The 24,688-nt window shown below is 34.6% G+C and overlaps 1 protein-coding gene across 1 annotated transcript; it reads right to left on the bottom strand.

Moving 5' to 3' along the window:
• Window positions 1–1,532: 1,532 nt before the first annotated feature.
• Window positions 1,533–2,407, bottom strand: LOC120169459 (zinc finger protein 8-like). The gene has a single exon (XM_039177596.1). It carries the CDS (start codon window positions 2,405–2,407, stop codon window positions 1,586–1,588), a length of 822 nt encoding a protein of 273 aa, XP_039033527.1. The 3' UTR covers window positions 1,533–1,585.
• Between the last annotated feature and the right edge of the window lie 22,281 nt (window positions 2,408–24,688).

The raw sequence follows: 24,688 nt of genomic DNA, 5'->3' as shown, positions 1-24,688 counted from the left end.
ATATATATATACATATATTTCTGAGATAGGATCCTGTTACACAATGCAAAACTCTTTTAGTTTTACACAGATTTAAAATCGTTGAATGAGTGTAAATAGATATATGAGGTTGACAGTAAGAAGTAAGAAGACATTTACGGGAAAGGAAATAATTAGTCATTCTCAATCATCTATTTTCATTCATACAATAATTCAAAATCTATATATAATTTTACATTGTATAAATGAATCTTAACCCTATATATACACATTTTCATTCGTAAAATTACGGTAGATTCATATTAGTTAAAACCAGGAGGAGGACAATTTGCATTTGTATATATACATTTATTAGTTTCTGATTTCAGACATTTATAGTGTTGTTGTTGTTTTTAATCTTTTTTCTTTTTAGTCATAAACGAGGGTGTGGCCTTAAAGTTGCCACCTTTTTTCTAAGCCTCTGGTCCTATGACAGTAAGGTCCACCGCCAATGTTCATGCATATAATTATATGCACGAATGGATACAAAATTTTATTTTATGTATATCGAATTTAAAACTTTATAAATTAAAAATTATACGAATGTAAAACTACAAAAGTTTAAAGATGCAAAATTAAATTATTAATAAAAAAATTAAAAAAATATTTAAATTATATGTAAATTTAAAAATTTCAAGAGATACGACTACATTTCAATACCACTCAATCCATTTTTGATCAGAATTCATTAGGTTTGATAACCAACCATACTAATCATCAACATGAACAACAAAAAATTGTGTTTTTCTCATTTTCTCTCTCTTCATACATGTATATATTTAAGATCAGAGACGAACATATAATTTTATGTTATAAAGAATGAATTTATAAAATTTTAAAATAAATTATAAAAATATATAAAAAAATAAAATATATAATAAATTGAAATTTTCAAAAGGTTAACTATCTCTAGTCATCCCTCCGTCTATCTTTGATAAGACCCCCAAAAGAATTAAAAGTTTCTTATCCTATATGAAATTGCCAAGAAAAAAGGAATTAATGCAGAGAAAAAAGCATATATATGCATATATTATTTATATGATAATAAAAAATTCTTATGAATTATCTACATATGATCATGTTTAAACTGTTTTCATTTTCCTGTCGGCGGTATTGAATTAAAAATACTCATACGTTACTAATAAGGTTGATTCAAGTAGAGAGTAGTATGATATCGCTTAAGAAGATTTGAGTTCGAGGTATTGTGTATGCATAAAATTCTCACTAACAAACTCACCTATTAAAATCAGATGTACGACATAAGTCGATGTAAATTAATCAGAATGAAACCCTAAAACTAAGAGAAAAGAAAAAAATACCCTAAATCACTTACTCTCACCCTCTATTCTTGTTACAGGCAGACAAGGTATAGATTTAGGCACACGTGCAGATATATTGGCCAAATTATATAAAATCATATATATAAAGTAAAATCAAAAATTTTTTTTTTGAAAAAGGAAGAAGAACAAATGAAAGATTTGTGTGCTAGCAAATATATATAATCGCCTCAATTTGCAGAACAAAGATTTGTTTTTTTATCGTTTAAATCTAGGTTAGTACTGAATTATTACAGATGTAGATCCAAACTCACATGGTCTTGCAATCTTGGCTTCCGTTCATAAACGTACCGATCCTGGGAAGTTGAACCACCGCCGCCAGCAGCAGCAGCAGCAGCAACAACCTGCGAAGGTGGCTTCAATACATCGCCGGAAAACAAAGGCAACGGATGCGATGATGCTGATGAGAGTTCACTATTGAAATTAGAGGATTTATTTTGAAGCGTGGAAGGAATCGTCCACAGTCCTAGTGGGCTGCCATTGATGGTGGGGCTTTGGTTGCCATGAAACCTAGTGTTCCATGAAGGGTAACTCAAAGCAGGCCTGTGGATAACAAGTCCATAAAGATGAGCATCGGACAAGGAGCTGTGCACCATTGCCGAATGAAGGTGAGCTCTTTTGGCGTGTTGGCGCTCCCTTTTGTGAGCGTTCTGGTGACCACCTAAAGCTTGGGAAGTGGGGAAGTTTCTGCAACAGTAATGGCACTCGAATCTTCTTCTGTTTCCTCCATTGTTATCGTTCTCCTTGATCGTATCCTCAGCTGAGTCCGAGTCGTTGCTGGCAGTAGCTGACTCACCCCCACCGCCACCGAATTCCTTGCCAAACAAACGGATACCCTTGTCTTTAATAGGTGAGGGACGGATAAAGGGGAGCTCAGAGAAGGATTCTACGTTCATGAAGTTTTGAGTTTCCCTTTCGTCCTCCAGGAGAAAGATGGAAGGAAGAAGAAGAGGTGGGTTTGTTTTTTGGTTGGGAGAAGGTGGGAAGAAAGGGCTATGATGTGGTCCGGTGAGGGTGGGTTTGGCACTTTGGGTAGTCAAAGTACACCTCATACGACTTCCATTATTTATAGATATATTCAAGATACCTTTGGTTGTTAATCCTTAAGCATCCACCATCTCTTACCAAAAACAACTACTATAAATGCATGAATTAATTTACCTTAGTGTATAAAAGAAAGAATTATTTTTGTTTCAGGTCATGAATTCGAGCACCAATGACGTAAAGAAATGAATTGAACATTCATTGTCAAATAATTTAAAACAATTATTACTTTATAATCACTTTAACTTAATCAAAATAATAGTAATTATAGATGCTTTATTTTTAATTAAGTAATTGTATATAATTCATTGGGTTTTTTAGAGTAAGAGGAATTACACCCTAAGTACTATCAAGGAGAACTACGATTTCTACAACAAGACAACTCTTTAGCTTCCTTCATGATATAAAAAAAGTATAAGATTTATATTTTAAAGTTAATTTGATTACTAATTATTTTTTATATTTAAACTTATTTTTCAATTGTTGTATTTTTTTTACTTTACTTTATCCCTTATAATATTATTCTATTTATAACTTTTTAGTTTATATCAGTTTAATTAATGTCTCGATCTCAATTCAACCCAATTATATAAGAATTTCTCATTGTTTAGTGATGACTCAATTCAACCCAAATTATATAAGAATTTCTCATTGTTTAGTGATGACTCAATTCAACCCAAATTATATAAGAATTTCTCATTGTTTAGTGATATGTTATAGGCCAATATAGTAGGGATTCCAAACCAGAAAAGAATGTTGTACTTAGTATGCCTCAATGGCATAGCCATAAGATTAAACTATTCGAATTTTGACTTGGAAATCTCAACAGTCCTGTCGAAACGATTTTTAAAAGGACTCGTTTCGAATAATTTAGTGACCCGTTAAGAATAAAACGTGATTCGATGAGTCACCACCAACATTTGATTAGGGTGTGATTGAGAACACAAAAAATATTTGTCATTTTAAAAATGTTAATTTTAATTAAAACAACAAATGTGCCGTCTGCATTATAAAAAAGTTGAGTTCGGGAGTCGGTTACGTGTGGTGAAGGATTAACACCCCACAACACCCTAAATTGATACCTAGTCGATTAATTAGTTGTTTTTGAAATGAAATTTAAGAATTCGAGTCTAATTTAATTTAAGATCCTATAAAAGTAATATTCTTTGGATTTTAGAACGAAACACAATGCTATTTAATTATTTCCTATCGAGAACAATTTATCTCTCATGCCTTAAAGTAGTCGATTCTTACTCCAATTGAAAAAAGAAAATATTATAATTACATCCTAAAGTTCAATATTAATTCAAAATAGAAACACAAAATAATTTTAATAATGAAAATGATAATATCTAATTATTTCCAATTGAAAATAATTAACCTCTCATGCCTTAAAGAAGTCATTTCTTACTCCGATTGAAATGAAGAGATATCACTATTTCGTCTTAAAATTCAATATTAATTCGAGAGAAAACAATAATATCTAATTATTTCCAATCGAGAATAAATGACCTCTCGTGCCTTAAAGTAGTTGTTTATTACTCCAATCGAAATGAAGAGATATCACTATTTCATCTTAAAATTCAATATTGATTCGATAATATCTGATTATTTCCAATCAAGAATAAATGACCTCTCATGCCTTTAAGCAATCATTTATTACTCCAACCAAAATGAAAGGATATTACTGTTTTCAATATTATTCGAGTGTTATTTATTTTGAAATCTCATTGAAAAACACGTGCAAAAATAAAACAAATTAAAAGCATACATCAAACAAGTATAATTAATTAATTATTTTACCAACATTTAATGAGAATAAGGATGTTCAATTATTTAAATACATCAAACGAGACCTTAGAATCGATATAACAGTCTTTTCTTGGTGAACTTAATTAAAAGAACATGATCATTTTCTCAATCCCCAAATTTTAAAATGAATTCAATTTAATTCGTATCGCTTAATGGGATAGACTTTCATTTTAAAACGATCGAAAGTAAATTTCTTATACTTTAAGATAGTCACTTTACAACAATATTAAAAAAACGAATATTACCCTTATTCAAATTATTTTGATTCGAGTCAAGAAATGCATATGAGGGTATCATGCAAAACTAATTAATGACTAAAATGAAATAACATGCAAGCAACATGCAAAAATTAAAATAAAACAACAAGCAAATAGGACTAAAATATAAATAAACAAATCATCATGTCAAAAATTAAAACAAAATAAAGTGCAAAAGTGACTAAAATGAACATTTTAATATTAAGTGCTAAAATTACAAAGGATAAAAATATATAAAACATGGGGACCAAATTAAAATAAAATAAAATTGCATGTCTAAATTAAATTAAATAAAACATATTATAGTTTGAAATATAAACATGATGAAACTAGAGGGACCATTTCATAATTATTTCTTTTTTTTTCTAGCCTAAAACACGCTTTAAAAGAAAATTGGGTAAATTACCTAATCCTTCCAGAAACATTTAAAAAAGTTAAACAGTCACTAAATATGATCAAAATGCAAAAACACGCTAAACATAGAGGGACTAAGAAGCACATAACCCTAAAAAATATAACATGCATAAAAATGGGTAAATAGCAAGTTCGGTCCCTACATGTGACTAACATGCAAAAATATGCTAAACTACGGAGGACTAAACGAAAAATATCACAAGAATTATAAATCATACATAAAAATGGGTAAATAACAGATTTGGTCCTTACAGGTGACTATTTTATAAAAATAAGCTTAAAATGGAAGAAACTATGCATGATTTTCCCCTAAAGTCTTCTTATATAATTCTTTTTTTTATTTCAACCGAATTTAAAAAAAAACAAAAAAATCATCTCTTAAAAATCTAAGGTCTAAATATCCCCAGGCACAACTCCGGCTGTCATACACGGTAATCGAAACCCTTAAATCAAACCTAAACTGCTCTAAACTCCCCGATATATATCCCCAGGCCTATATCTAAGGTCGAAACCTCTTAAAAATCTCCCTAAAAACCCTCAAAGATCCTCAACTCTTTGGATCTTGCACACTCCACGAACTACCCCTTTGGCTTAACTCCAGACTCCAAGGTAACTCTAAATATAACCTGTCTCCTTTATTTTTGTTTCATGCAAGCCTATTTCTTTTTATTTTATTATGTTTTTTTGAAAATCAAAAGTAAATAATAAAAAGAGGATACCTTGAATATTTCTGTTTTTTTATTGCTTCTTTGCTTTCTGGAAAATCGAAAGGGGAACCCTTTTTACAACAACTTATTTGGGTTTTTATAACCCTTGTTTTAGAGATTTATCATCATTAAAAATGAAATCATTACAACTTTACGTGTGGTGTGGTTACTTGTTGCAGAGGTTGGGGTGGCGTGTGATGGTTTCCTTGCACGATTACAGGTGTGTGGTTAGTGGCAGCGGTGACGGATGGGGATTGGAGTAGCAAGGCGGTGGTAGATGATTGGTAGAGATGGCGATGATAGGCTTTTCATCTGGCGACGACGGCGGTTGGTGGCTAAATGGGGTCAAGGTTTGAAAAACACTAATTTCTTTGGGTAATGGGCCGATTGTGGAGGATTGGGCCAGTTGGGTGACTTGGGTGTAATGGGTTCTGGGTTTAGTTTTGTTAGGTTTTGGGTTTGGTTCTGATTTTTGTGGCCCGATTGGGTTTGTTGTAAAGGCATACAATAAAAATAATTAATAATAATAATAATAATAATAATAATAATAATAATAATAATAATAATAATAATAATAATAATAATAATAATAATAATAATAATAATAATAATAATAATAATAATAATAATAATAATAATAATAATAATAATGTTGGGATAAAAACGAGTGTCGACAGCTGCCCCTCTTTGCCCATTCTCGTTTTAACAAGAATAGGGTAAATGCAAAGAGACAATGAGTTTTCGCCCAATCAAATATGTACATGGCGATCTGATATTGTCTCAAATGAGACTGAAAATGAATATCTCAAGAGAGATTTATGAAGATAGGGTCTGAAAAGAGATCTGTTACACTGCTTCGTTAGGGTATATCAAATCAAGAAAAAGGGGATCTGTTCAGCAGCTACTTCAGGAAAAATCAGACTTGGAGACGTTGATTCATTCCGCTGTTCTTCAGAAAAAATTGAATCGAGGTAGACTTGTTCCACTGCTACTCAAGGAAGATCAAATCTAGAAAAAGATTTGTTCCGCTAATTCTTTAGGGAAAATTAGATCTGAAGACATTGATTCATTCCACTGTTCTTCAGGGAAGATTGAATCAACGCAGACTTGTTTTACCGCTACTCAGGGAAGATCAAATCTGGAAAGAGGGGATCTATTTCACTGCTTATTCAGGGAAAAATAAATCTTGAGACGTTAATTCATTCCACTGTTCTTCAGGGAAGGTTGAATTAAACCAAACTTGTTCCACTACTACTCAAGGAAGGTCAAATATGGAAAGAGGGGATCTGTTTCGCTGTTTCTTCAAGGAAAATAAGATCTGGAGACATTGGCTCATTCAACTATTCTTCAAGGAAGATTGAATCGAGGTAGATTTGTTCCTGTTTTCTTCAAGAAATTTTTTATGTTGGGTCTCGACATCTCCAACCTTTCCTTTTGGAAAACCTGCAAGTACTTAATTGCATTTATCATCATCATGCATTTTATGAATGTAATGACCCTATTTATGCCTAGAATGTATGGAACAATGCATTTTTTGGGGTATTTTTTTTTCAAATGAGAACTCTCTTTCGTCCTCCTCCTTGTAATTCCTTCAAATCTTGGGCGTAAAAATCAACATCAGCTCATCCCAACTGCCAATTCTGATTAGACACTCTTTGGTCGATCATGCCTTTGATTCTCTTCACTTGAATCCACACATTAATCATGACCAACTATTTGGTCAGCGACAAACATCTTGGATTACCCTTGACTGTTGAGCTTTTACGTGCAACCCAAGGTTTTAACTTTATATGGCCCATCATCATATACGCCTCATGCTAAAGCCATTTCTTAGCTTCGGAACACCACTTTTCCAAAACTTTTTATACAATAATACATAAAGATCTCATGTTTCCCAAGTTAATATGCATGTTTTTATTTTCAAATTAGGATGCTTACAACATGGTTTTAACAAGAAAAATACCTCTTTTTATTTATTTATATAAATGTAAAGAGTTTTTCTTGGGTAAATACATGACAAATGTTTAACTGGAAAAATCAAAAGAAAATAAAGTAGGCGTCCTCATATACCAATAGTACGAATGCTTTTGAACTGGCACGCCACATAATGACTCGATAGTAGCTTCTGTTAAAGGGATCTTGAGAATTGTGACAATGTGAAAGGGTGTGAAGTTCTCCCTGTACTATCGAATTCCTCGAATGTTGGATGCCGTAAACTAGTATATGAATCTCACGTATTCTTCATTAAGTCTTTTCAATTTATAGTCCTAACCCTGACCACCATTTGACATCACTGTTCAAGTCTTCAAAACTAATTCAGGACCTCCACTATGCATATATCCTAAATTTGAATAATTATCAAGCTGCCCTTTGTGAGTTTTCAACTTGAGAGTTTCTTTGGTTTCAAGATGCCCTTTACGGGTTTTCATCTTAAACCCCTTTTATTTTTTTTTTCATTTTTTTCATTTCATTTTTTTCATTTCATTTTTTTATGTTTTTTTCATTTTTTCCTTTTTTTTGTTTCTTCAGGGGAAGTATTTCTTGACAGCGTCACAATTCACATAGTTAGGCAACTCTGGTCCATCCATATTGGTAAGGATCAAAGCTCCTCCAAAAAAAACATTCTTCACAACATATGGACCCTCCCAATTTGGCATTCATTTACCTTTGAAGTTCTTTTGAATTGGCAAAATCTCCTTAAGTACCAAATCTCCTTGATGAAACCCTTGTGGGCGAACCTTCTTATTATGTGCCCTCATCATACCTTTTTGGTACATTTTCCCATGACAGATAGCTTTTAATATTTTCTCCTCAATCATATTTAGTTGGTCATACCTAGCTTGTACCCATTCTGATTCGTCTAGCTTAACATCTGATAACACTTGAAGTGACAAAATTTCTACCTCGATGGGTAACACAACTTCCATTATATAGGCTAAAGAAAATAAAGTTGCCCCATTTGATGTCCTTAATGAAGTATGATAGGCAAACAGAGCAAATGGTAACTTCTCATGCCAATTTTTATAAGTCTTAGTCATTTTCTCTATGAGCCCTTAGATGTTCTTATTGGCTTCCTCTACTACCACATTCATCTTCGGGCGATAAGTTGTGGAATTATGATGTTTTATCTTGAACTACTTACATACTGATTCTATCATCTTATTATTTAAATTCAAGGCATTGTCAGTGATGATTCTTTTAGGTAACCCATATCGTCAAATAATCTCTTTCTTTAAGAACTTGTAGACTGTTGACTGAGTGACATTTGCATAGGAAGCCGCTTCTACCCATTTGGTGAAGTAGTCTATTGCCACCAAGATGAAACGATGACCATTTGAAGCTTTGGGTGAAATTTTCCCAATGACATCCATGCCCCACATAAAGAATGTCCACGGAGCATTCATCACGTGCAATTGGTGTGGAGAGGTATGGAGTTTGTCTCCATAAATCTGGCACTTATGACATTTTCTGGCATAATTGATACAATCGATTTATAATGTCGACCAATAATACCTAAATCTCATTATTTGTCTAGTCATTGTATATTTATTAGAATGAGTTCCACATACTCCCTCATGCACTTCTTTAATTATTGTTTTGGATTCTTTTGTATCCACACACCTAAAAAACATGATCATGACTTTTCTTGTACAAGATCTCGCCATCGAGCACATACCCTGCAACCATTCTTTGAATAGTTATTTTTTCATTCTTAGTTGCATTCATGATAACTTTGATATCTGATGTATTGCAGAATATCATAATACCAGGATTTTTATCCTCTTCCTCCTCTATGCTATAACAATGTGCTGGATACTCATAAGATTGTATCTCAATAGGCATCATATTTGAATGTTCATTTACTTTAAAGGTTGCTGCCAAAGTGGCTAGAGCATCCGCCATATGATTCTCTTCTATGGGTAGGTAATGAAATATCACTTCTTTAAACTCTTTGATAATCTCTAGGACCAACTTATGGTATTCCACCAACTTGAGATCTTTTATTTGCCATTCACCTCTAAGTTGATAAATTACTAGAGCCGAATCCCCATATACTTTGAGTGTTTTTACTTTACGTTCGATGGTAGCTTTAAAACCCAAAATACACGCTTCATGCCCAACTATGTTATTTGTGCAATTAAAATTCAGTTGACTGGTGACATGATAGTGTTCTCCACTAGGTGAGACCAAAATTACCCCAACCCTTACCTTAAGGCATTCAAGGCACCATTAAATTCAACTTCTAATGTTCATCAGTAAAACCACCTTTTCAGTTAAAATAGCCATCAAATATTCATCTAAAAAATTTAAGTTCAGCGGTTCATACTCTTTAGAAGCCCTGCTTGCAATGAAATCTGCTATAGCACTCCCTTTAACTGCTTTTTGGCTCACATACTAGATTTCAAACTCGGACAACAAAATCTGCCAGCGAGCCAATCTTCCAGATAGAGCAGGTACACCCATTAGATATTTCAAAGGGTAAAGTCTAGAGATTAACCAAGTAGTGTGATACAAAAAATACTTTCTAAGCCTTCGAGTAGTCAAAAAATACACAACTTTTCGATCGGTGAGTACCTTGCCTCACAATCAGTAAACTTTTTGATGAGGTAGCAGATTGCTCTCTTTTTTCTCGGTTTGGTCATGCTGCCCTAATACACACCCCCATTGAATTCTTGAAGATTGACAAGTAAAAAAATTAATGGTTTGCCTAAGATAAGTGGCATTAAGACTGGAGTATTTGAAAAATACCGCTTTATTGCTTCGAAAGCTTTTTGGCAATCATAGGTCCATACCCTTGGGTTATTTTTATGGAGAAGGCGAAAAATGGGATCACACTTCTCAGTTAATTGTGAAATAAACAGAGCGATGTAGTTTAATCTCCTAAAAAATTCTCAAACTTCTTTTTGTGTTTGTGGGGGTGGTAAATCCTGAATGGCTTTGACTTTGTCCGGATCTACTTCAATCCCTTTTTTGCCCACTATAAACCCTAAAAGTTTCCCAGACATCACCTAAAGGTAAACTTGTTTGGATTAAGTTTTAGTTGACATTTTCTTAATATTTGGAAGAGTTTCCTCAAATTATCGACGTGTTTTTCCTATGTCTTAGCCTTAATAATCATATCATTTACATAAAATTCTATTTCTTTATGCATCATTTCATGAAACAGTGTTACCATGGCTCTCTAGTATGTTGCCCTGCATTTTTTAGCCCAAAAACATCACCTTGTAGCAAAACGTGCTCCAAATAGTGACAAATGTAGTATTTTCCATATCTTATGGATGCGTTTTTATTTGATAATAACCAGAGAACCCATCCATGAATGAAAATAGGGAGTTTCCAGTAGTATTATCCACCAGTGTGTCTACGTGTGGTAAAGGATTATTATCTTTCGGGCTCGCCCCATTAATATCTCTGTAGTCAACAGACATACGAACCTTCTTATCCTTCTTCGATACTGGAAAGATATTTTCCACCCATTAGGATACTTGGCTACTTTAAGGAATCCAATATCGAATTGCTTCTTTACTTTTTCTTTAAATTTCAATAGCATTTCAGGTCTCATCCTTATGAGCTTTTGTTATACCGGTTTACATTTTGACTTTATCGGTAATTTGTGTACCACCAACTTCGTATCTAAACCTACAAACACCTCTTTGTACTATCAAAGAAGTTTAATCAACCTCAGTTGTCCCTCAGCAGATAGGGTGGTACCAATCTTTACTTCTTTCTTATTTTTTTCTAATCCCAGATTTCAAAATTTCAATGGGCTATTCATGAGAAAGAATCTGTTTATCTTTTCTTTCCACCATTTTTAGTGGTTTAGAAGGTAAGTCACATTCCTCATCATTATCATAACCCTTTATTTCCCTTGATATATGGGCATATCAAAATTAATCTCCGGGTCAGTGTCATTAACATTTATAATATTGAAACCAGAGGTCCTGAAAGAATAACGAATGAGAAGATATATATACATATACACATATGGGAGAATCTATCCTATATTAAAATAGAATAATATATATATATATATATATATAATAAAGAATGAAAAAAATATGCACTAGAGAATGTTTGCCACTTCTTGAATTAATAGGAATGCATCTTTCATTGAACATTAAAAAACAAGTAGATTAACCCTTTTAAAAAGATCACATATTGCCCCAGATTTTAGACTATAGGGAAGGTTTTTTGCATTACTCTGAAAAAGTTTTATAAACTGCAAGTAATTCCTCTGCAGTCTAATTGTTTACCATGAAGCCTGGTGGTGCGGGATAGTTGCCTACATCTCTTCATTCTTCAGCCTTATCATCCGATATCACATTAATGACAAAATCCCCAAGGCATTCTCAACAATTGGTTCCTTAGTTGGCTGGCCTCCCTGAAACATATGGCCTCCGGATGTGAATGTATCACATAGCGGTGGAAAAGTCATAAGCTCCCATTTAATATCCTCCCCGACTAACCTTACTCTCCTCATTTCCTGGCTCTTCTGAATACCTTTCAACTTTTTGTTTAAGGTTGGGTGATATATCCAAGACCAAAGCAGTCTCTTTTGATAATGGGAAAAAATGGATTAACAGATCCCTGTAGGCGGTTCCCTAGCCCTTTTCCAACCTTGGTTCCCCTTCCCAGAGTCATCTTTAATTCCATTCTGGTACAGTTGGAAAGCCTAGGCTTTGATATATTTTTTCCCTCAGCCATGAAAGTGGCATTAACAAACTCTAGGGATCTGAAAGAACATTCAACCGCTTCTTCCTCCACTTCAACATATGGAGAGGTAGTAGACACGGAAGAAATGGTATATTCCTCAACATTAATACATATAAGTTTTCCCTCAATTACGAATTTGAGCTTTTGATTTAGTGTGGATGGCACGGTTCCTACCTGGTGGATCCAAGGCCCTTCCAATAGGTAATTATTGGTCGGCATAATGTTCCTGACAAGGAATTCGACCTCGTAAGTGGACGGGCCTATGGTTAAAGAAATATCAACCTTCCTCAGCACTTTCTTTTTGTTCCGTAAAAATCTTGAACGATACTCTGTCAATTCCTCATGTGTGTACTGTAGACCGACAACTTCTTAAGGGTCACCAATGGCATTACATTTAGCACAGAGCCATTATTAACTACCACTCGGGATGACACATGCTCCTTGCACCTGATGGTAATATGTAGGGCTTTGGGATTGCCAACCATCCCGGATGGGATCTCTTCATAAAAAAATATATAAAATTACCTGCTTGGATATTCGTAACCAATCGATCTATCTTTTCCATATGTACATCCTTCAGCATGAAAGACTGATTCAAGACTTTCAACAAAGCATTATGGTGTGCCTCAGAGCTTAGTAAAAGAGCTAAGATCGAGATGCAAGTAGGCATCTTGTGCAACTTCTCCACGATGCTATACTCACTATGTTTAGAAATTTTAAAAACTCTATAACCTCATTTTTCATCATAGGTTCATTAATGATCGACTTATAATCTTTAGTAGTATTTTTACTTTATTCCCTTTATCGACATCAGTTTTTTTCTCGGGTTCTTTGGTCCGATTGGCAGAATAACATCTCCCACTTCTGGTAAAATGGCCTACCTTATCCACTTCTCCTTTGGTGATCTCTGAAGCACTCACGTTATCCATCTAGCACTCGTATCTCCAAGGGACTTTTTTATTATCCTTATAATGGATTGAACACGGGGGTGTGATCACCACCTTAGCATTTACTCTCTCTGCCACACGAGCTTTTAGTGTGATGACTAGAGGACACTTGTCATTGTAAACTCCCTTGGAAGAACCCTCAGATGCATAAATATCTGATTCTTCCTCTTCAAGAACTTCTTATTAAAATTCCATCTCATTGCCATCCATCATTCTTTACACGAAAGTTCAAAAATCAGAACAATTTTGTATGGTATGACCCTCACAACTGTGATATGGATATGCATGCTTACTATTTTCAATGTTAGAGGCCAACAAGACTGCCTTGATCATCTGCCCCTATACCCAATGCATGGGTGACTTTACCTCATCTATTTTGGTTATAATTTTCTTTCCTCTTTCATTGACAATTGTATTGACCCATGTACCTGCATGCTTCGAATGTGGGTTTTGAGCTACATTTGGTTGCTCATTGTTACCAAAGTTGATGACGTTCTTCTGCCTTAATCTTTGAACAATCTTCTTAAAGGCAATGTTATTTTCTATTGAATGCCCCAAAACTCCTGCGCAATATTCGCATTGGACATTAGTGTCATACTATTTAAGGTAGGGAGGCTGTATCGGTGATGTGTGGTAAAGTGACACCACATGTTTATCATATAAAAAATTTGAAATAACTATTTGTAAGACATGAGAATCAGGTCAAATTTAAGCTTTTCCCTCTCTTGTCCTGGTTTTCTTATCCCTTTTTCTGGTAGAGTTTTGCATTGACGACCCTTTGGCTTGAGGTCGAGACACAATAATTTATTAGAGTCATACTTCCTCACATTATTACTTTCATTATCCTTTCTTTTCATTGGCAGTTTCTTGTTAGATTTTCATCCGTCAAGCCTCTCGCTCTTGATTGGAATTTCGACCATCATTCTGTGACCAAATTAGTAAAACTCATCGATGAGTTTCCTATGATGTGGCCAATGAAAGGATATATCAGAGTGTTTACAAAGAGCATGTTGGTTTCCTCTTCTTCAAGTGGAGGATGAACTTGTACAACCACATCCCTCCACCTCTGGGCATATTGTCTGAAGCTTTCATTAGATCTCTCTCCATGCTCCGTAACATGATTCGATTAGTCCCCACGTATTTTATGTGCTTATATTACTCTAGAAAAACTTTAACCAAATCCTTCTAGAATTTAATTTGATCCCTACTCAACTGATTTTACCAATAGGTGGTTGAACTTAATAGGCTCTTCTGAAATAAGTGGATTAACAATTGATCATCCCCCACATAGCTGATCATTTTTTATAGAACATAGTGATGTGTACAAAGAGACATCTCGTGCCATCGAATTTTTTTTAAATCCAAAATTTTAAACTTGTGAGGCATCACTAAATCAGGAACCAAACTTAAATTTTTGGTATCGATCCCAAACATGCTAGTGTATTCTTTAATAGCTCTGATTTCACTTTCCAAGTGTTTTTATTTCTTATCAAATTTCTTACTCTACTTTTCTTTGCCCTCCTCGTCGAAATCTGGGACATCTTCAACAGGGTGCGGGTTTGCAGAGGTACCAAGTAAGTTTATGTGTATTCTTCCTGGCTGAGCAGTTGTTACCTGCTGTGCTTTAACATATGGTGGTGTAAAGCTAGGAGGATATAAGGGTTATTCAGAGGAACCAATAGTGAGAACCTTTCCATGATCAACCCGTGGTTTGAAGCTCAAGGGATACACAAGTTTCTTGATAGTAGCACCAACAATCGGATTCTCTTCATGAATTGCATTCTTTCCCTATAACATGCTTGCTAATTTTTCCATCACATTATTATGAGCTTTTAACATTTGTTCTCGTATCTCCTCTTGAGCTTTCATGAAACTCTCCTGTATTTCAAGCTAAGTCTTCTCGATTTGGGTAATTCTCTTGTCTATTACCTTTTTTCGGGTATGGTATGGATGCTTAGAAGTTTCTTGTATTATGACATACAATCCTTTTATTAATATTGATATTTTTATTAATGATTATGAAAAATATGATTATTAATGCATAAAATACAATGTGAAAAGGAAATTCAATGTATATGCAAAAATGCACGGTGTTGATTTTGGAACGATTCCTTTGAACAACTTTTTATAATAGAAACGAAGTTTGGTTACAAGGCTTAAACTTATCACAGATAAATCTGAGCTATCTCTCCTAATTGTACCATGTACTCCAGTAAATCTAAAATCCTCTGAGCTTCTTCAGTCTCGGGTTCAATCCTACGCTTACAACATCAGCTTCATATGATAAGTTTTCCAAGTACTGAGCCACTCCTTGAGGATGTTGCAGCTAGCTTGCGATTAGGTCATCCCTTTGCTTAACTCTCCACTGAGCCTGTTCCCAACGATGGTGCTACTATATAACTCCTTCATATGGGACTATCTGCAATTTACTTGCCCTTCTCTGAAAATATTGAACCATAACCTCCAGTTCATTCACACGCTTATTCTAGTTTTATACTTCCACACGGTTTGAACTGCCTTCTCAACTTCAGTACCATCTCAAAGTTATCTCTAAACTCAAGACTCTACCCTTCAAGTTCTCGTTTTGGGCCCAACTCTCTTGTAGTTGTTTCTCTAATGCACTCTTCTCCCTTGAAAATAACTTCACCTGATGTCTACTACGCTTAAGTTTTTTGCTGCTTCCCCAACTTCTCTTTTTAAACTTAATTATTAAATATAAGTATATTTTACCTTAATTTTAAAGTTAAGTTAATTATTAAATATAATTATATTTAAGCTTAATTTTCAATTATTGTATTATTATTTTTAGTTTATCCCTTATTGTTAGAGTTTGACTCAAATTTAATGTGGCAAAAATTAATTAACATATAATTAGAGAAATCAAGTAACGTAGTTTGATTAAAAGTAGAAACTTTCTTCTCTTTTATGTAGAAAACCTATTTTAAGTATATTTCTACTTCATAAGTTCCTCTTGTAATCTAGTATATATCCCTTATAAATGAATACTAAGGATTATAGTTAGTTATTAGGGAATTTGTAACACCCTTAGACCGATATGGGTGACCTAATCCGATCTTAGGTGTCACATTAGGACCATCAGAGTGACTCATATTGAAAATTCAAGAAATTTTAAAATTTTTGTAAACCATTTCAAAAATCGTTAAATAATTTATAAATAAAAAAATACAAGTTCAGAAAATCATTCATATATTAAAAATAGAATTCAATCATATCCAATATTTAAAACAAATTTCATACTCGAATATAAATAAAATACAACCTACGTGCCCCCTAATTACATGCGCCGTACTCCGCAAGCAATGTTGGTGGAACTCCTTTATTGATGTCGATAAAAGCACAATGTCAAACTCTTTAACCTGAAATGATATGTAATAAAGTGAGCTTTGGGAAGCTCAATAATACAAAACTACCATATGTATGCAATAGGTCATCAGGTATATGGTAAAGCATAAATTTCGTTAGTGCATCATTGGGCTCTATCGATGAGTTTAGATTTCATTGATTAGTTTTTCAGGTAACAATCAGGAAAACTTACAGTCCGAATGAAACATTCATGGAGACAGATTCAGAAGATTGAGTTGAGGAGTCTAGTGTGTTCCAATAAAACTGGAGAAAAATTTACATAGCTTTAAATACGTAGTAGTTTAAAAAAACATTTTAAAACCATAGTAATACCTTTTAATCGAACATCGATATGCAGTTCCCCTGAACTGCATCCATAAGGACTTACCTTAGGCCTATTGGGCGTAAAAGATAGCCTAATGGAGCACCTTGGGTCTAGATAAATTTCTCTAATGTATAAAGCAAAGGATCAGATGGTAAAGTCTTTCCCCATGCACATAACAATGAAGCCTGCGGTAAGGTCTCCCCCTATGCACAAAGTATAGGAGCATACAATAATATATTTTCCCTATGCACAAAGCATATGAGCTTACAGTAAAATTTTACTCAAAGCACAAAACAATGAAGCCTACAATAAGGACTTACCCTAGTCGAAGCGTAGGAGCCTACCCAAGGGCCACCTTAGGTCTATAAGGATTTACGAGCTTGATCAGAGCTGAACCTCCATACTCTAGAATCCTACCCAGATAGTATCCTAATAAATTGCTTCATACAGTAAACAATAAATTCCATGATCCATAAATCAGGCATAATTATATTTTCCAGTGAAAATAAGTAACCAAAAACATATATCATTTAGCCATAGTTCATAAACAATAAATCAATAACTTCGGTAAATCACATTTCAGAATAGAAAAAACAACCATATAACACATAGGGAACACACTAGATGATCAAGATAATTTTTGGAGGTACTCGGTAATTATCAGGTAGGGAAAACACGAAACTTTTGCAAAATGATTGAGTTTAGAAAACGAGATCCTTATTAAATAAATATTATAACTAACAAATTAATCATTCTTTTAGAATATGGTACATAAGGATCATATAGTATTTGGATATATCATAAGGCTATTCAAGAACTATTGTATCAGAATTATTTAAGATTTGAATGTTCCATGGGTGATTCCATCAATTAGACTCACAAGGGAATTTTAGTCATTTGATTCATAAGAAATTTGGAAATTCAACTTAATAAAAATAAGAAGTGATTTACAATACTTCAGATTTCGAGCACCTTATCAAGCTTCCAAGTCCAGTTGAACTGTACAAATCCCAGCACAGGCGATATGTACCAAGTATGCAGGTAGAGAAACTTCACGAATATTCATTTTTTAATTATTGACTGCACTATAGAGTCGAACATGTCACCTTCAGAACCCTCATCGGTTGTATCATTGAGGTGTCGAACTAATATTCAATTGGTGTTTATTTTATTCTTGAATTGAAATAATAACATGGATGGTCGGGACACTTAGGTCGTAACCTATAAACCTTCAAGGCGTTACAACATTTAAAGTTTCATCAGGATTTTCAGAACTTATCTAAAGCCATTTGCTTAATCTAGGTCACGAGGGTATTTAGGTCATTTTGATACTCGACGTTAATTTAGTCACTTCAGAGCTCAAGGGTATTTCAGACACTCTAGAGCTTGGGGGTATTTTGGGTGTTTTGGAGTTTATAGGTATTTCAATCATTTGGGGGTTTAAAGTATTTCAGTCATTTCATTAAATTTAGCCTTTCAAATTAATTTAGTATTTTTGAACAATTTAGACATAAAGAATACTTCTGGTAACTTAATCTTTAAGTGTTTTCTCAAAAATCAGAATTCTTAGGTCTGGTGCCTTCTCAGAGGTTAGCAGTCAGGTATCGGGATTTTTCTAAGTAAACAAGCATTTAATAAGTGAATCGGTAGTTTTATCAAATCAAGTATAACTTTTCAAGGTTATTTTCATTTTTAGGGACAATCCTTGTCCTTTTACTTTATATGGGTATTTTTGTAATTTTTTATGTAAAAATTTCTAGTATTAGGACTTTCAATGAGGATAGCTAGAATTTTAAGGATTATGAGGCTAATCTAATTACCAATTAATCACTAAACTTGAAATAAATTCTTATTAGTCTTCTAGTTCCATACACAAGTCATTCGAGTCCTAAATAATTTACTGTATGCAATACTAGTTTTAGATTAATCATCAATAAGCACATGAACATTCATTTTCATTCATGTATTTACCAATTTTTCAACAAGTTTAGTAAATCATTAAAAAAGTAGTAAAGCATTACCTCGATTTTTGAGCTACATCGGTCGAACATTTAAACTCTATTTGATCATTTTTGAACTTGGATATAATGTCCAATAATATCTCATATACATATCAACAGAAACTACAACAAAAATGGAAGCTTAATTGTAAAAAATAGATCGAATCGGGAGGTTAATCATTGATAAATAGCTTATCGGTTCGAATTTGGTGAAATGGGCCTAAAAAGAGACTTAGGATGTCAAAAAATTTCAAGATAGATATTTCTAAAAAAATCAACAGGCAATCAATGTCGATCAACGATAATCAACAATCTAGTTAACGGCTCAACGACTCGGCTTGATGGCTCGATGGACGGTTAACAACCCCTTAGCAGGAAATAACCCCCAAGCATAGGGGGCAATGCATGGGGCACATGCGACGGGCCACAATGGCTGGATGGCCACCAAAACTTCCAGAATCGCGATTCACATGATTCTAAGCCTCGTTCTAGGATTGGTTTGCGACGAAAGATGATAGAGAAGCCATATCACGAACGACCGAGACTTCTTTTGCCTCACTTTCCCTAATGTGATAGCAACGGCGAAGGAACCCACACCGACTAACTCGAAATGGCGAGAGGAATCCGATGGCGCTGATGGTGTATACAATGGACGACTAAATCGGCTGAAAATATTGAAAAACCAAAAGAAGATATCTTAGATTTCGATGAACTTTCACGTGCTTTCTACGATGGATGACGGGGCTTCTCGGAGTTTTGTCAATCGTGTTTTGATCGCGCGTTGACGACAAGCACGGTGATGGTGGCGGTGCACAATACCGATGATCGATGGTTGCTCGATGGTGAGGGGCGATGGGTGGAATAATTTGGGTATTTTGCTTCCAATCACAAATGGGGAAAACCCATTTGGGAAATTAAAACCTGACCTGATATGTTTAATATATAAATTTATATATTTTATATTGTAAACAGTAAGCTAATCTAATAATAAGGGTATTGTTAGGCTTGCTGTGGGACATGGGTTTAAATCCTTTGAACCAAACATTTTGTTTTTATTTCATAAAAGTAAAGATAAAAGAGAAAATTCTTGCTAAAGTCCTTGAACTAAGAGAAATCTAACAAAACATATCTCAAGTTTTCAAAAACTCAAAATTTGGCCCCTCGAAACTTTAATTAAAACTATTAACATTAATCCAAAATTTTGGGTGTGACAGTATTCATGAAGACTCCTCTTGTATTTTTCTTCTCTTGACATTAGTGAATTTTTCCTCTTCTACCTGTGGTTTTTCCCGAAAGGGGTTTCCACGTAAAATCTTGGTTTTTATTTTATTCGGGCGATCATTATGTATGTCGTTATCTTTTTACAAACTGGTATTAGAGAGTTTAGGTTGTATGCCTTGATCACGATAATGGCATCTTTGAAGTATAAAATTCCGTTGTTGAATCGCAACACCAAATTCATGTTGTGGAAATTAGAGGAAAAAAATTTGTAAGAGCTCTTTTATTCTAATGAAAGGACAAAGAAAGACTGTCAAGTTTTATATTCTACATGGTTCAACAGTTATAGAAGATGAACTATTATTTTCTCCTTCATGGCAAAGAAGGATTTTGTGTTGAACAAAACAACTGTGGTATAACGATTTCGGGAGTAGAAAAAAGTTCTATTCCATGGGCATAACGAATTTGACAAGAAAAAAGAAGTTCAATTCTGTGGGCATAACAGATTTGAGAAGAAGAAAATTCAGTTCCGTGAGCATAATGAAAAACATAAATTACCATTGATGATCAGGATGGTGTTGTGCATGGTATTGCTTGTAGTGAACTAGTTGTGAGCAAAGTTACCACTTATGATTTCCTTAATGAAGTGAAGACTAAATCCAAGCTTGGGAAAGATTTGGATTAACTTGGCAATAAGTTTTGAAGAATACTCTTTTAAAGAGTTTCATGAAAGAAGTAGAGAATATGTTTTCAAGGTGGAAAACTTATTTGTTGAAGTGGAGAATTGTATTTGTTGGATTGGATGTCTCATCGAATTTCATCATTTTGTCTCAAATCCTTGACACTTTCAAAATTTGTGTCAAGGTGGATATTTTTTAGAGTTTGAATCGAATTCAATGTCACAAAAATCAATTAATATATAATTAGAGAAAGTAAGAAACCTAGTTTGATTAAAAGTAGAAACTTCATTCTCTTTTATGTTAAAACCTATTTTGAGTAGATTAATACTTTATAAGTTTTTCTTGTAAACAAATATCTATCCATATAAATAGATATTAAGGATTAGGGTTATAGATTTTGTTTTCCATGAGGACTCCTCTTGTATTTTCTTCTCTCGTCATTAGTGAATTTTCTCCTATTTTTCCCTTGGTTTTCCAGAAAGGGTTTTCCACGTAAAATCATAGTGTTTATTTTATCGGACGATCATTATGCATGTTGTTATCTTCTCACACTTATAATATTATTATATTTATAACATTTTAGTTTCTACTAATTTTATTAATGTCTTGATCATAATTCAGCTCAAATTATGGAAGAATTTCTCAATGTTCAGTTATATGTTATAGGTCAATATGGTAGGGCTTCTAAACCAGAAATAATGTTGTATGATAACTCTGTAAAATGTCATATTTTGGGACCTTTTCACTTAAGTTATTGAGTGTCTAATAGCTTATTTAGGACCATGTAGATGAATTTAGAAGCATTTAGTTGCATGTGGTGGAATTCAGTTTGCCGCAACATTTTATTTTTAAAGCGGTGTTGCCTTATGGGAAAGGTGCTTGTTTGATGATGTGCAAGAATTGAAAGCAAGGAGAAGAGGAAAGAAAATGCCGTGACGTAATGAGATTGCTGAGCAAAATGAAATTTCCAAGTTCGACTGGCATTTCAATAGCGCTTGAAGTACGAGAAGATATTTTTGAAGCCAGCTGTCTCCGACTTTTCGAGAACTCTGCCCGAGAAATCCACCTGGAGGGATCGGCACTCTAACCGCCAGTCCTGCTGATGACACCGCCTGACCCTGCAGATCTTGTCTGTCCTTGGACGCCTACAACTGGATTATGCCAGTCAGTCAGCCAGCTACCCAGGCTGTATCATAGCCTGTTCTGCCCGACTCCCAAGTAACTTAACCATGGTTTTGGAGTTTTCTAGGAATTTCAACACCAAGTCCTAGGGTTAATTTTCCCCTATAAATAGAGGATAAAGCCATAATGTTAGAGACTTTGGTTCCAGCCAGAATTAAGCCTAAAAATTTAGAGAGACACTCTCATCTTTCTCCGTCAATCATACTTGCCGTGGAATTTCTCCTTGACAAGCCTGAGGGAGTGGCGTTCTGAGCGTCCGAGAGAAGCAGTTCTTGGTGGCATTTCCTTAGGAGGTCTTGAGGGTTCGAGAGAATGCCTTGGCAAAATATCCTTAGTATTCGAGAGAAACTAGGGAGGAACTACATAAACAAGGGGTTCTAGGTAGTAACTAGGCCTAATCCACCTTAGAGATAAGGTTAGGATTTCATTCGACTAAAAGGAGCTGTGCAAGAATGATAGGTTAGATGTTAATGCTACCGCAAAAAGGTATTGTCGAGACATATCCTGTTATCTGGACAAATAGGATCACTGCAGGGGTTTACGCCAATCGGTTTTGTCAGGGCATCTTTAATATATCGAGTCCCTTACTAGAGATAGCATAGGGCACCTCAGAAGACTCTGTCGGGCAGACTAGGCATAGAAGGAAGACCATTCAGGGAAATAGACTTAGATTTTCTTAGTGACTCCTATCACTCATTCCCATAGATGCTTGTCGTGTGAGAAAACTAAAGTCCTACATTTTAAATCCAGTATTTACATTTTATTTTGCCTTGACATTTCCATTTGTTTGCAATTATCACAATTGAATTTTCCACGACATTTCATCCAACATTCCACGACATATTCAATTGCGACCATACTACTACCATTCCATTTTCACATCAGCCATTCCATTTTGCCACAACATTCTCATTTGTACATACCATCACTAACTTTACTTAGGTGACAAAGTAAAGTGCCTTAACAAACTTATTTGATTTCCCCAATTCCCTTTGGAGACGATACTCAACTTATCACTGTATTACTTGTTCGATTGTGTATACTTGCACATATATCCGCACTCATTTATAGTACTCATACCGAGCGGACAAGTTTTTGGCACCGTTGCCGGGGAATTAGCAACTGAAAGTTAAATTGTTTTTTCATAGCATTTTTATATTACTTGTTTATATTTCTTTTATATAGCTTTACCCTTTATTTTTCTTATCTTCTTCAGGATTTTGTGGTGTATGACCAGATGTAACCCTGACGAACCATTAGAACCAATTTAACCTGAGATCGAGAGGCTCTTTAGGAGAAGAATAAGTGCTCAACGTGCAAATATGTATCAAATTAGAAATCCATGCATTGGTCATTAGGAGAATCAGAATGCCGAGGCAAATCCATTTGCTGGGAATGCACCCAGGCCTCATGCCATTCGTGATAATTTAAACCCGATTTTAGACGATTTAAATCCTGGAATTGTGGCACCAGAGATTCAGACAGCCCACTTCGAGCTCAAACCTGTCATGTTAAATATGCTAAACCCTATAAGACAGTTTAGGGGCATGCCAAATGAAGATGCCATGCAGTATATTCGTAACTTCTAAGACGTGTGTGATTCTTTTCGCCAACAAGGTGTACACGAAGATGTTCTGAAATTAAAACTATTCCCATATTCTCTGCATGACTCAGCAAGGGCTTGGTTGAGTGGCGTTCCAGGGGGTTCAATAGAGTCGTGGACTGATCTGTGCAAATTTTTTTGATGCGGTATAATCCTCCGAACATGAACAGCCAACTAAGGAACGACATTGCTTCTTTTCATCAAGCTAATGACGAGTCGATGTATGAGTGCTGAGATCAATATAAGGAATTATTCCACAAGTGCTCAAATCATAGTTTTCAAGATTGGACGCAAGTGGTGATGTTCTACAATGGAGTCAACGCTCCCACGAGGATGATGCTAGATGCCTCGGTAAATAAGACGTTACTTGATAAATCACTAGCAGAGGCATTTGACATTCTAGATAAGATTTCCACTAATGATTATCATTTTTCATCCACAAGGCTTGGATTTGGGCAAAAGTCTCATGGAGCTTTCGAGCTAGATTCTAAAGATTCGGTGTTCGCCCTTCTATCACCAATATGTTGAAGAACTTGGAAAGGCCAAGTGAGGTGAGAGAAGTGAAGGCAACTCATTCAGCATGTTTATTATGCCAAGGCAATCACAATGAGAGTGACTGCCTGACCAATCAAGAATCCATCAACTTTGTAGGTAACTTCAATCGAGGTAACAATAACCCCTATTCCAACACCTATAATCTTGGATTGCATCAACATCCAAACTTTTCATGGGGAAATCAAGGAAAAATCAATGCTCATCAACCAGCTTGGTAGTAGAATTTCAATAAATCCAATGGATTTTAATCGAATATGCCATGGCATAATTCTAACAAGGGAGGACCATCTTCATCAAACACCAGTTCTTTGAAGGCCACAGTGCAAGAGTTCATAGAAGCAATGAAGACAATGCTGCAAGATCATGCGACCTCTATGAAAAATCAATGAGCCCTGCTTCAGAGCCATAGTTCATCATTAAGGGCGCTAGAGAGTCAAGTTGGTCAAATTGCCGCAGCATTACATGAACGCAGACCAGGACATTTACCGAGTGACACTGAAGTCACCAAACCT

This window comes from Hibiscus syriacus, unplaced genomic scaffold (genome assembly GCF_006381635.1).
Source record: "Hibiscus syriacus cultivar Baekdansim isolate YM2019G1 unplaced genomic scaffold, ASM638163v2 tig00111769_pilon, whole genome shotgun sequence".
NCBI lineage: Eukaryota > Viridiplantae > Streptophyta > Magnoliopsida > Malvales > Malvaceae > Hibiscus > Hibiscus syriacus.
This window is presented reverse-complemented; position numbering and strand designations above follow the sequence as displayed.

Excerpts from the sequence above, each read along its gene's own strand:
- LOC120169459 (XM_039177596.1), bottom strand. The coding sequence starts at position 2,407 with ATGAGGTGTACTTTGACTACCCAAAGTGCCAAACCCACCCTCACCGGA.